General features: G+C 43.6%; 1 protein-coding gene across 1 annotated transcript in view; it reads left to right on the forward strand.

Moving 5' to 3' along the window:
- Positions 1 to 823: 823 nt before the first annotated feature.
- PPP2R5B (protein phosphatase 2 regulatory subunit B'beta) overlaps positions 824 to 14,280 on the forward strand; it is an 85,375-nt gene continuing 71,918 nt past the window's right edge. The window contains exons 1-3 of the mRNA XM_069740374.1: positions 824 to 1,290; positions 1,405 to 1,891; positions 2,671 to 3,012. Of these exons, the coding sequence (XP_069596475.1) occupies positions 2,820 to 3,012 (193 nt within the window). The 5' untranslated portion in view covers positions 824 to 1,290; positions 1,405 to 1,891; positions 2,671 to 2,819. The remainder of the gene's footprint in view (positions 1,291 to 1,404; positions 1,892 to 2,670; positions 3,013 to 14,280) is intronic.

Raw genomic sequence — 14,280 nt, forward strand, 5'->3', positions numbered from 1 at the left:
GGAATAGAAGAAAATAAAATAAAAGATAAAATAAAAAATCGAACATGTGAATAGCACCATAGATTATAATATCTGGTACATGCTGTATCCGTGGAAAAAAACGGATGCAGCATCTAGGTGCAACACGGACTAGAAAATATGGCCGCTATACAGTTGGGTGAATGTGGCTCTTAGTTTGGGCCAGGAATTTTAGCCATAATTTAGACCAGAAAATATGGTCCAGTGAATAAGCCTACATCCAAGAAAAAAAAAATTGAAACTTTTTTTTATTTCTGGAAAACTATGTTGTCGTTTTGCATCTACAAAAACACAATGGCATTTTTAATGCTGCAGAAGTCAATGGGAATGAAAATGTTGCAAAAAAAAAAATTAATAAAAGGTGATGGCTGCCGAATTTAGTATATATTGCAGTCAAAATGTGAGAAACACGCAGATGTCATTTGCATTTCAAAATAATATCTAAAGGGATTTCTGCAATATATATATATATATATATATATATATATATATATATATATATCTCATCATAGAAATATCTAAAGATTATGATACAAGATGTAAATTGATCTTCACACTGTGGATGTGCGGGAACAAACCGATACGGCTAATGATAGAGTATGTGATACATTTAGCTCCAGTCTTATTTCCGCCGTATACATGTATCATCTCCACACTCTCGTTCCTCCCAGCACTACTGCACAGGCAGCTGTCCCTTTAAATCCAGCATGACTGCAACCAATGGTTTTATAGAGAAGTGACATCACCCCCCAGCAGTGACGCAGACCCTATTATTAAAAGGCCAATCTCCGGCTCATTCATGGTCACATGACATTTGGGAGAAGTGCAGGGGGGGGGGAGGAATAGGTTTGGGTTTTTGTCATTGTACTGATCCTGCAGCGAGAGATAAAACAAGGCTGCTGATATTGGAGGAGAAAAAAAAAAAATAACTGGGAAATCCTCCTAATTCCATACAACCATTGCATCTGCCTAATAGCCGGAGACAAGGAAACTGCAGATCTTACAATTCACGTGAAGACAGCTTCTATGGATCAAGGACAGGTTGACAGAAAGGAGGGTCAAAGGGGCCTATGCAAAATCCCGTAAAGGAGGAAAACCTAAAACTAGGAACCTATTCACTGCGGACGGTCTCAGCTGTGGCGGCTCCTTCCATAATTACCAATCCTGCAGAATTTATTCTAATTACGGGTCTGCGGATCATTTTTTGAATGCAATGCTAGAATTATTTGACGCTCCTCCACCAGATCCCAGGGGGAAGCTTGAAGGGAAAAGGTGATTCCTGCCTAACGTTCTTCCTTTTATGCCTATTGATGCTCCCGGTTCATAGAAGATTAAAGGGTTAATACAGAATTTTTATTTTTTTTCCTCCCCAAAAAAAAAAATTAGGAATGCATCGGTTCTGCACACCGTACCGGCTGCCAATATTAATTTCCTGAATATATTATTCTTCCGGATTCTGCACTGCTCCTACATACATTGCTCTCTCCGCGTCCCGGAGAGGATTTCAATCTCTGGAATATTGAAAGCGGTGTATAGCCTGAGGATATATTATTAACCCTATAGACTGCAAAATAAAATCAACCCATACATCGTGAAGGAATTGGGCAGAGACTGCGTGGTGCAGGAATCATCCGTGGCCCCTTGAAGGACCTACTTCTACGTTTCTCGGGAAGAGGCGTAAGCTACTTGGTTTTTCAACCGTGGGCCATTTGGGCCGGGCAATCTGGATATCGTTCAACTGTAAATTTGATTTTCATCCCGCTTGCGGCCTAGCCTCCATTGATTAGTTAAGACTTTGGATGCAGATTACATACAAAGATCGAGACGAGAAGGTGAATTATCAAAGCAAGAGCCTTTAGGCAAAGCTGCAGCTGTAAGTTTTGTGCCCCTGAAATTGGGAAACGGGGGATATCAACACATAGGGTTTTTTTGAACATTAATCAAATTTGTCCATAGGTGTAGAAATCTAGTGTGAAAATGTCATATTTTTTTTTAATAACTGTTTTAAAATGCCTGGTATCACACAGATGATCATCTCAAATTAGTAGAGTCTTCCTTGTCTTGAACTGAAGTCTAGGTTCTTGGGAGATGTTTTTTGTATTTTTTCATATATTATGGTTTGCAGATAGTTTTTGTAAGAGTCCGAGGAGGAATATATGCAACATGGTGTCTTCATAATGTTGGCACTAACTGCAGTATATGGCAGGGATTTCAGACTTTAGGGCTTGATGGTGACCATTTCAGGGTGTGTAGACCACTGATGTCTGGAACTGGTCCAAGGGAAGTTTCTCAATGGGATGGGTACTTTGTAAATACATATAGATATAACTGTAAGATAGGCAAACATGATAGGACTTCATTTTTGTTGCTGCCTTAGCAAGTGATGGGTAATTTTACTGCAGTATCTGTTGATGGTACATTGGCAATGACCCAACCTTTATCTTGCATGTTTAGCTCATATTGCCCAATTTTATGTATTCCATCCGTTGTTATTTCACCATATATTACTACTGATTTATTAGCCATCGTTCATCATGATTTCTAGACATCCATTATCTGTACTATATACTAATGTTACTATGTGACTTAATTACATTTTATTGCTTTTTTCACATATGTATTTTAATCATGTCTTTTATTTCTTTTTCCCAGCTTCTTCATCAGCTGCCCATGGGTGATCCTGCTTCCACTAGGACCCACCTGGGCCTAGATTACTAATAATTCCCCAGTGTGCGGCCATCATCTTCTGCAGCGGTAACAGCCACCAACATCTTCCTCCTGCTGCTGCCTTGAACATACTAATGGAGACCAAACTTCCCATTACCCCCACAAGTCCATCCTCCCCGGGCCTTTCCCCTGTCCTAGCGGCTGACAAGGTAGATGGATTTTCCCGTCGTACTCTTCCTCGCTCCCGTCAACGAAGATCACACAGCTCTTCTCAGTTCCGCTACCAGAGCAAGCAACAAGAGCTAACACCCTTACCTCCTTTGAAAGGTAAGCAAGTCTTTAAAATTGTCTTAATGCCTTTTAGCCAGTGTTGGGCTACGTAAAAATGGATGCCCTCCTTGGAGGTCCAGCCCTTTTGAGATCCTGTAGGATAAAGATGTAGCAAAGCTGAATCCCGGGTTGCATCATTTGTGCATTATAATATCTCCTTGCATTAGGATAAGCACTTGTTCAGATGAGTGTGGTAAACAACAAACCACAGGTGGAGAGCGGATGAGCCAATTGTAGCCAATATGCCAGTGTATATGAGGGTTTATGGCACTGGTGGACACAGACAGAAGAGGGTCCGTCTGCAAGAACAATAGATGGGCCCTTTGCAGTCCCATAGCTCATCATAATGCACAACTCCACATACTTTGGAGGTGAAAATGGGCCCCCTTACCTATTGGGCCGGCTGCACAAGTTGCACCAAGTATATGTCCACACCTGGTTTATGGATCAGAATAGTGTATGCAATATAAGGTAACTCTTGCACCTATTCGAGCACATGGATCTTATCATGTCTACATTTTCCTTTTTTTTTCGATACGATCATCTAAACCTGGCCCAACGTCATAGACTTAAATGGTATCATGGTAATAGCTGAGCTCCACTTCATCTGTCTAATGGAACAAGTCATCAACATGACATAACCCAGTCTGCCGTTAGTGTGCAAACTATGACTACTGCAGACCGGTACTCGCCAGTTGCTCACATGGTCTACTTTTCCACATCTGTCCATAAGTTTGCATTAAGTGCTGGGGTGGACACATACAGGAGGGGGCCACTGTGCAAGAATATATGGGGGAACCTTTGCAGCCCAATAGCTCATCATACTGTGTAATTCCTCCTACTTTGGAAGAAGTGGCCCCCTTACCTCTTGAACCCCTGTGCCTCTGTACAGGTTGCACCAGTGGTATGTTCGTCCCCATTGGTGGACACAGCTAGAACTGAGCTCCTGTGCGAGAACAAATTATGGGCCCTTTGCAGTCCAATAGCTCATCATAATGCAAAATTGCGTCTGCTTTGAAGGCAGTAGTGGCCCCCTTACCTTTTGGACCCCTGTGCGGCTGCGCAGGTTGCACCATTGACATGTCCGCCCCTGTACACCCCTGGTATTTTCCTGTCCTACTCAGGTTTGCACAATTTTGACCCAATTGAAACAAATATCACCCCAGAATTGATTTGTTTGCACCCTTTAATTCTGTCTATATGTTTCAGTCCTTGTCCTCTTGGCCATTTTATGCTGCCACCCTCTTTATCAATTTTGCTTCTCTCCCCCCTTCTAGCTCATCCATCCTCTCTGCCCCGCCTTTTACTCTCCATGATGCTGATCCTCCGATCAATAGCCCTAACGGCTCAGATGACATTATCATCTTTTATGCCAGTCTAGAGGTTGGGCCCATCCTGCCTTTTATCCTCCCCATTCCTCTTTCCTTTTCCCACACGGTCTTCTGGGAAAAGCGATCCACTATGCAGTATGTGCACTGCAATGGAAGGCCGTAGTGTTCTTATATAATGCAGAGCATTCATTGTTACATATTCCATACACCACCCTGTCCTGATGTTAAATATTAATGTGTGTTGCATGGCAGAGCATCGTCTCTAGCGGAGTGCATGCACAATGAGGATGCACAAACTACAAAGCACAGCATGTCTTCCTTCGTCATTTACAGTACAGAGACCCAAGCTGAATCCTGATGAGGGAAAAAAAATGTAGAAAAAATTATATATATATATATATATATATATATATATATATATATATATATTAATATTTTAGACATACACACTTGTCATATTTGGATGTGGGCTTCCATGTGCTACTTGCCTGCTGGCAAAGAAGAGGGATTTTGTGATATAAACAGTTATAGAGTTATTCTATCTATAAAAATTAGCATCTTTGCCATATTAGTATTTTACAGCTCTTCTTTATTCTTCAATTAAGAAAAAAAAGTAAGTCTCTTCTGTTCACTGGAAACTGTCAGCAGGAAGGATTGTGGCTCTTGACTGATCTTGTGATTGCTATATATTTCCAGCGCTTTTTAAAGGGAAGGTGCCACAATTTTTAATTTTGTACTAATAATTGATTATATAATAAAAAATGTTTAAATGCAAAAGTAAATTAAATACTTTAATTTTTTTTATTTATTAATTTTTACTTCAGTCACTGGGGTCTAAATGGTCTGTGACCATGACTGGCCCACCAATGTTTTAATACACCTTGCTGACCATTTCATTGAAAATCCAGAGGATTTGGGGAGTTTTAGGGATTGTCTAGTTTGTAGCCGTTTTTTTTTTTTCCATTAAAAACATAAAGGGTATAAAATAATAGAAGGAATAATTCTAATGATACCAATCCCCCGCTGCTTCCATGTTGTCGTTTCCGTGTCCATGTTTAAACGTCTTTGCTGGAGACCATGGTAGAAAACCTGGCGGTGGATTAGGGAAGGGGGCAGCACATTAGCGGAGGGAGATAGGTAAGGTGAGCACTATAATTATTTTATACTATTCATAAAGAAATTAAAGGGGCTGAATAAACACTTTAATGTTGCATTTTAAGATTTACAAAAGCCAGTAAGCATTCTTGTGGAAAAGTTGTAGAATTATGAAAATCACAGGATGGATAGACATGTTATTGATATGCAAATGATAAAAAATGGAAATGAAATTCTCAAAACATTTAGCTTTATTCAGTATGGTGTATGAGCACTATGCGCAGAAATCTCCGCATTTACATCCTTGGCTACTATCAATGAGGTTATTAATGGTTGTCTGAGGAATGTTCTAAATTAACTTGGGCAAATCATTAAGATCCACTGCTGGCAGCTCGTGTGTGTGATCACCGACCAATGACGTCCCAGATGTGCTCGATGGGAGACAAGTCCGGAGACGCTGCAGCCATGGTAGTACGTTTTGGCCAAGCAGGCTGCTCACAGTAGCAACAGCAATATGCAGCCTGGTATGGTCATGCTGAAAACTGGCTCCTGGGACACTTTGTATACATGGTTCCACCATTAAATCAATGCAACACCGGTCTGTTTGTGACCTGGAATGAAGACTCAAGGGTCCGGCTGACGTACATTATGCCACTTAACACTTCATTTTCTTTTGTGAAGAATGGTGTTGCCAATGTGGTCTCAAGACTAATCTTTGGCTATCGTTGCGTATTAAAAAAAAAAAAAGTGGTACTGATTGCTGAGGAGAATGAACCATCATCACCACCCTGCCTTTGCATTATGAAAAACTTTAAGAGTGCAAGAAAACGTGCTACCATGGCATTCAGTGTCCAATGACTTGTCTCCAGTTGTTCACATCTGGGACATTATTGATTGGTAATTGAAAAGGGAGCTGCCAGCAGTGGATCTTGATGATTTGCCTAAGTGCATTTAGTATGGCAGAGCATTCCTCAGATGACCATTAATGACTGGAGCCAAGGATATAAGTGCGGGGATTTCTGCATGTGGTGCTCCTACTAAATAAACGGAGCTGAATAAATCATTTTAGATATCAGTAACATGTCTATCCATCCCACGATTTCCATAACCCTTCTTAGTGTTGCGGTTTCAAAGGCATACCATAGATGGGATACTTGTGCTGTACTTGTGACACCACAATAAATTCAGAAGTCAATCAAATCAGGCACTGATGACAGTAACGTTTAATGCACAAAGGGAAAAGACTGCAAACTTGGCACTCCACCTTCACCCCCGACTTGGTGCTCGTGTATATATAAATATATATATATATATATATATTATTAAATATGCCCCATTTCAATGGTGAGGAGTGTATACAGTATAGCTGCCAAAATAGTCGCGCATTGAGGTTGTGCTAGATAACTACTTCTATAAGTGATTGACAGTGGCATTTCAATTATTAAACAGCCGCGATCGGAGCTTGCTCCCATCACTGCTGTTCTGTTAGATGCAGGTGTTGGCTGTGTAACACAGCCAGCTCCCATTGTATGTAGACTGGTTTCAGCTCCATATACCTCATACTCCCATATGACATGTTACATGATCATGAAGGGGGTCATGTCACTCCCATTACAACATTCGGTAAACCCTACATGATGATATTCAGGATATCGCAGAAGCTTTACATAGATGTAAAATCTAACCAGTTATTTAATCAATGATTTATTAGTTGTGCTTACTTGTCATTATTTAGTGTATTATGTTATTTTTCCCCATGTTCTTGGCTCGGGGATGGAGCTGAGGTTTGTGATTGAGGCATATGGTGACAGAGGCGCTCTGTGGGTGTCCTTGGTTACAGTCTCTGTGGGCTGTCTCCCATGTGTATCTGTCTCTGCCGTATGTCTCCTAATTCTGCCTTGCATCTTCCAGTCTCTCTCCATTGCTGCACACCGTCTCTCATCTTTCCTTTCATCTCCCTCTAATAAACATGTCTCTTCTACATTTTTCCTGCCTTGAAACCAACCCCCCTCCTCTCAGTTCTCTCTCTGACTCCAAATTTCCCGTCCCCCCTTCTTTCCATTCACCTATTCCCCTGTGTAATGTTCTACGCTCATCTTACTCTCATTTCTTTCTGCTGTCAGCAAATCATTATCCAGCCACTCAGGAAATGAAATAAAACACTAACCGCGTCATACAGTCTATGCTATATTAGATTTTCTTTTTTATTTTTTTTATCTGTGACTGCTTGACATAGACAGATGGATAAACCGAACAGATAAAATAGACAGACCAACATATAAATAATAATTTTTTTATTTATATAGCGCCAACATATTCCGCAGAACTTTACAATTAAGCGGGGACATGTACAGACAATAAATTCAGTACAAGTTAAGACAATTTAAACAGTGACATTAGGGGTGAGATCCCTGCTCGCAGCTTACAATCTACAAGGAAATGGGGGGACACAATAGGTGAAAAGTGCTTGTTATTTCAGGTCTGGCAATTATAATAAATAGGGATTTTCCTATAAAGCTGCAGGATCCGGTCATCAGCCCGTGTGTTTAAGTGCAATAGTCAAGTATCAAGTGCAGTTATCGTGTGCATGGAGGGTGTGGAGACAGATGAATAATAGGGCGCAGATTCACATGCAGATAATATTTGGAAGGAGGGAACAGGACAAAGTTAGTTTAGGCTACTTTCACACTAGCGTCGGTACGGGGCCGTCGCCATGCGTCAACTTACTGAGTAGTTGATGTGGTAGGCTATAAAGACAATGGATAGTTATGAAGTAGATATGACAAGAAAAAAGAAGCAGCGGCGTGCTCCACAGTGGGTGCCAGGCCCTCATAGCATGCACCCAGCCTCCTGAACATAGCCAAAATGGAGGCAGTACTTAAACAATAGTGCAAAATAGAACAGACTTTTATTGGCCCATGCAGGCTTGAAATAGTCGTTGCTGTTGGCGGGCCCCTACCACCTCTGGGCCCCTGTGGTGCAAGTGTCCTGCAATCTCAGAGGATTCCCATGTCATTTAGGCTTGGCTGATATCTTTTCATCGTGTATTGTCCACTTGTAAGGGCATCAGTCTATACATGGAAAGGTTCTGAAATGTCTCTCTAAGGCCACGTTCACATGTTGAGTATTTGGTGATTGTTTTTACCTCAGTATTTGTAGGCCAAAACCAGGAGTGGAACAATGAGAGGAAGAGTATAATAGAAACACGTCACCACTTCTGCATTTTTCACCCATTTCTGGTTTTGGTTTACAAATACTGAGGTAAAAAACTGAATGAAACCGGAACAGCTACATAGCTTCTATAAATGATGAAGGCAACGTTCACACATTCAGTGTTTATAAGCCAAAACCAGGAGTAGGTGAAAAATACAGAAGTGGTGACGTGTTTCTATTATACTTTTCCTCTGACTGTTCCTCTCGTGGTTTTGACTTACAAATACTGAGGTAAAATACTGACTAAATGTTGAATGTGTGCACATGGCCTAAAAACTAAGGTTCCTGTGTAGCTGGAAGGTTCATCTTGCATACTGTGTTTAGGGATAAAAAAAGAATGGGAGAAAAAAAATGGTTAAACCAGCTTACCACTCAAATGAAAGAAATACTGTACCATTGTATCCTACATATTGGTGCACAGAGTCCTCCGGCCCAGAAATTTCAAGTAGACAATAAAGTGAAAAAAAAAATGGGAGAAGGGGATAAAGTCTAGCTCCAAAGGAAAAAAAATTAGTGGTTACAAAATTCCATTTTATTGGAGAAGCTGACTTCATTAAAAAAGTATAGTGAAAAAATAAGAATAAAAAGTAGAAACGCATATAAGCTTACTTGTTTTGGACTATAAAGAATCTTTATTCAGACATCTATGAATAAGGACTCGCTATAGTCCGAAACGCATAAAGTTATATGGGCGTCTCCTTCTTTTATGAATTAAGCTTCGCCAATAAAATGGAATTTAACCACTAATATTTTTATCTTTCGGCGCTAGAATTTATCCCCCTCTCATGTTAAAAAATTAGGGTAATTTATAAAAACTAGTGCAAGAAAAACAAACAAAAAGTTTTCATTGGTAGATGATGGGTTCATACTACTGATGAGCGAACATTCTTGGATAAGGTGTTATCTGAGCATTCTCGGGTTTTAACCGAATATCTTTGTCGTGCTTGAAAAAAATATTCCGAGTCCCCGTGGCTGCATGTGTCATGGTTGTTCGACAGTCGCAACACAAGAAGGGATTGCCTAACAAACAGGAAATCCCTACATGTGTTGCAGCTGTTGAACATCCGCAAGACATGCAGCCGCGAGGACTCGGAACATATTTAGCACCCGAGCATGGGATAACACCTTATCAGAGCATGTTCAAGAGTCGCCCGCCTGGGCAGTGGGGTCTCCAGGGCTCACAAGGTGTATGGCACAGATGGTGTGGTGGATGGTATAGTAAAGTACCAGGACACAGGTTTGCAGTCTTTACCTGGTTTACTGATAGTAGCAGTAAGCCTCAGTCCAGGGAACGAGGTACAGGTGTCGCAGTGTTCCGGCCGGCCTGGAGGCAATAAATGAATCCCTTTTCCAGTTGAAATCCATGAGCCTTTCCTGCTAACGCTGGTGTGTGAGGTCCCTGCTGCCTGAAGCTTGCTGGCAAGGTACCCCTCTTTTCCCCTGTACTTGGAAAGGTACCTGTATGGCGGGCCACTTGAGCCATTTTACAGGGTCTCAATATCATGATTCGGGCCCTTCAGGTGCTGTTGCGCAGAGTTGAGCGATTTTTACTTTTTTAGGATCGAGTCGGGTTTCGCGAAACCGGACTTTGTCAAAAGTCGGGTCGGGTGAAATCGGCCGATTATTGCGAAAAGTCGGGGGCCGACCTAAACACGAAACCCAATGCAAGTCAATGGGGAATCAAAGTCGGCAGTGAGTGGAGGACAGGAAAACACCTACAGTGTCCATTTTAATGCCAAAAACATCAATTCTTATTTCTTAAGCTTGTCAATCTTAATTTAGTTTATAATAATAGTTAGACATTAAAAAGAGGGGGTCATTTGGCTAAAGTTGTGGGGGGGTAGGGCTGGCTCAAGATTTTCGTGGGCCCAGGAAACGCGGAATACGTCACGGCGGTGGAGCAGGGAGAGTTAAGTATTTCAACTTTGCAAGTGCTGTGATCCTGAGCAAGCAGGGGGGCCCACTCGTTGGCACTTGGCACTGGCACAGGGCCCCTCATAGTATGGCGGTGTGTTTGACGGCGGGTGGTGCCTCCCACTGCCAGAGACACTTTTGTGTCCTATGAGGGGCCCTGTGCCAGTGACGTCACCAACGAGTATGCCCCCCACCTGATGAAGGAACCTGCACTTTCATCTGCACCTTCCTCTTTGTCCCCGTGTAAGGTGGTATAGTATGCGGGAAGGGGAACCTGACTTTCAGCAGAGTCAGATTCTGGCTGTGTAGAGTGCAAGGGGAATGTAGTGGTCTGGGTCAATGTACCAGCAGACTCATCTAGCAGTGGCTGGGCAATGGGCTGGATGAGGAGGAAACACAGATATAGGCCCAAATAATAAAGTAGGCTAAATGCAGTTCAAAATTGGTAACATGACTAAACAGGTGGCATAGCTTTGTTCAGTGGAGGACAACTGTAATGAGTGGCGCAGACACAGTTAGTAGGCCCAAAATAAAAAGTTGGCTAAATGCAGTTCAAAATTGGTAACAGGACTAAACAGGCGGCCTAGCTTTGTTCAGTGGAGGACAACTGTAATGAGTGGCGCAGACACGGTTAGTAGGCCCAAATACAAAAGTAGGCTAAAAGCAGTTGAACATTGGTAACAGGACTAAACAGGCGGCATAGCTAGGTATAGGGGTGAGCTCCTCTGCTGAGTGTCAGACAGTGGTAGTAGGCGCAAAGTTTTAACTGGTCTAAATGGAGGCCAGGGCCCCTGTATATTTTAACTATCATCTATCATTTCAACAAATTTGTATTGGCAGTGCCATTGAAGGATTTAACAGCACAGACTACACAGTGGTGGAGCAGGGAGAGGTAAGTATTGCAAGTGGTAGAGCACTGTTCGGGCTGGGGGGGAACACTCTCTCGTGGGCGGCGGTACTAGCACAGGGCCCCTCATATTACGACGGTGTGTCTGACGTTGGTTGTGCACCACCACCATCAGAGACACTTCATTGTACTATGTGGGACCCTGTGCCAGTGCCGTCACCCAAGAGTGAGCGCACCCACCTGTCCAGGCAAATGGCACTCGCACGGGTGCTTGCGCCAGGTGGTGACCACGGCCCTGTGGGGGGAGTCAGCCCATTTAGGGAGGTATAAAAATGGCCTATGGTAGACATTCAGCAGCTGCAAATGGAGGAATTGGAGAAGTCAGTAAGAGGAGGCCAAAAGCAAGACATTTTTCAGGCAAGCTACGTGTCAGCAGGGGAAGGTGGGGCAAAATAATTTGAAATCCATGATTGGTTCATTTTAATGAAGGTTAGACCATCATCATTCTGGGTAGCCAGACGTGTCCTTTTTTCGGTCAGTATTGAACCAGCAGCACTGAAGACTCTTTCTGATAGCACACTAGAAGCAGGGCAAGTGAGCTCCTGTAATGCATATTCTGCCAATTCAGGCCAGGTGTCTATTTTAGATGCCCAGTAATCAAAGGGGAATGACCTGTGAGGGAGAACATCGATAAGGGAGGAAAAGTAGTTTGTAACCATACTGGACAAATGCTGTCTCCTGTCACTTTGAATCGATGCAGCACTACCTGTCGTGTCAGCGGTCATTGCGAAATCACTCCACAACCTGGTCATAAAACTCCTCTGTCCAACGCCACTTCGGATTTGTGCACCTCTAACACCTCTACCATATTGCCCCCTACGGCGCGTGTGTGAACCATCACCACCGCTGTATGCTGGGAATGCCTGAACCAAACGGTCTACAAGAGTTGCTTGTTTGGTAGCCAATAATTGCTCAAGGTTCTCATGTGGCATGATATTTTGTAATTTTCCTTTATATCGTGGATCCAGGAGGCAGGCCAACCAGTAATCGTCATCGGTCATCATTTTGATAATGCGGGGGTCCCTTTTTAGGATACCCAAGGCATACTCAGCCATGTGGGCCAATGTTCCAGGTGTCAATTCACTGCTTGTGCTGGGTTGAGGAGCACTTTCTTGCAAATCAACATCACTTGTGTCCCGCAAAAACCCTGTACCTGACCTTGCAACGCCACCAGTTTCTATTGCCCCCTGTGAAGCATCCTCCTCCTATAAATATTCATCCCCATCATCCTTCTCCTCCTCCTCTTCTTCTGCCACCTTGTCCAGGAGAGTTCCCTGAGCAGACAATGGTTGACTGTCATCAAGGCTTCCCTCCTCCTCGGCTGCAGGCGCCAGCTCCTTAATGTGCGTCAAACTTTGCATCAGCAGACGCATTAGTGGGATGCTCATGCTTATGATGGCGTCATCTGCACTTACCAGCCGTGTGCATTCCTTAAAACACTTAAGGACTTGACAGAGGTCTTGGAGCTTTGACCACTGCACACCAGACAACTCCATGTATGCCATCCAACTGCCTGCCCGTGTATGTGTATCCTCCCACAAATTAATTACAGCACGCCTCTGTTCGCACAGCCTCTGAACCATATGCAGTGTGGAGTTCCACCTTGTTGCAACGTCGATTATTAGGCGGTGCTGGGGAAGATTCAGCGATCGCTGATGGTTCAGCATACGGCTGGAGTGTACGGTCGACCGGCGGATGTGCGAGCAAAGTCTTTGCACCTTCAGGAGCAGGGCTGGTAACTCCAGATAATTTTTGAGGAAGCACTGCACCACCAGATTCAAGGTGTGAGCCAGGCAAGGTATGTGTTTAAGTTCTGAAAGGGCTATGGCAGCCATAAAATTCCTTCCGTTATCACTGACTACATTGCCTGCCTCAAGATGTACACTGCCCAGCCATGACTGAGTTTGTTGTTGCAAGTACTCGGCCAGTACTTCCGCGGTGTGTCTGTTGTCGCCCAAACACTTCATTTCTAACACAGCCTGCTGATGCTTACCATTAGCTGTTCGATAATGGGACACCTCGTGTGCAACACTGGCAGCTGTGGATGGAGTGGTCGTGCGACTGCGCTCTGTGGACGAGCTTTCGCTTCTGGAAGAGGAGGAGGAGGAGGGGTGGCGAACACCTACAGCCAACTGTTTCCTAGACCATGGGCTAGGCAGAACAATCCCCTGTGGACCCTGCATCCACCACATTAACCCAGTGTGCCGTGATGGACACGTAACATCCCTGGCCATGCCTACTGGTCCATGCATCTGTTGTGAGGTGCACCATTCTACTGACTGATTGCCTCAGTGCATGGACAATGCGGTCTTTGACATGCTGGTGGAGGGCTGGGATGGCTTTTCTCACAAAGAAGTGTCGACTGGATAGGTCATAGTGTGGTACTGTGTAGGCCATCAGGGCTTTGAAAGCTTTGCTTTCAACCAACCGGTAGGGCATCATCTCTAACTAGATTAGTCTAGCAATGTGGGCGTTCAAACCCTGTGTACGCCGATGAGAGGATGAGTACTTTCTTTTCCTAACGAGAGTCTCTTGTAGGGTGAGCTTGACTGGAGAGGTGCATATGGTGGAACTAGCAGTGGTGGTGGTGGTGGACATGGCGGATTGAGAGAGGGTTGATGATGGTATTCTCGATGTTGGCCTACATACAGTGTTTCCTACCAATAACCTTGTGATTCCCTGACTGCTTTGGCCTTGCGACGATACCTCCAAATTTGCTGCTGGTGGTGTCCTAACCGGTGGGCTTATAGTGAGGGAAGCAATGTAGCATTGCTGACTACCTTCATTCTGAGCAGGTGCACCAAC

This window comes from Ranitomeya imitator, chromosome 9 (genome assembly GCF_032444005.1).
Source record: "Ranitomeya imitator isolate aRanImi1 chromosome 9, aRanImi1.pri, whole genome shotgun sequence".
In the NCBI taxonomy this organism is placed as follows: domain Eukaryota; kingdom Metazoa; phylum Chordata; class Amphibia; order Anura; family Dendrobatidae; genus Ranitomeya; species Ranitomeya imitator.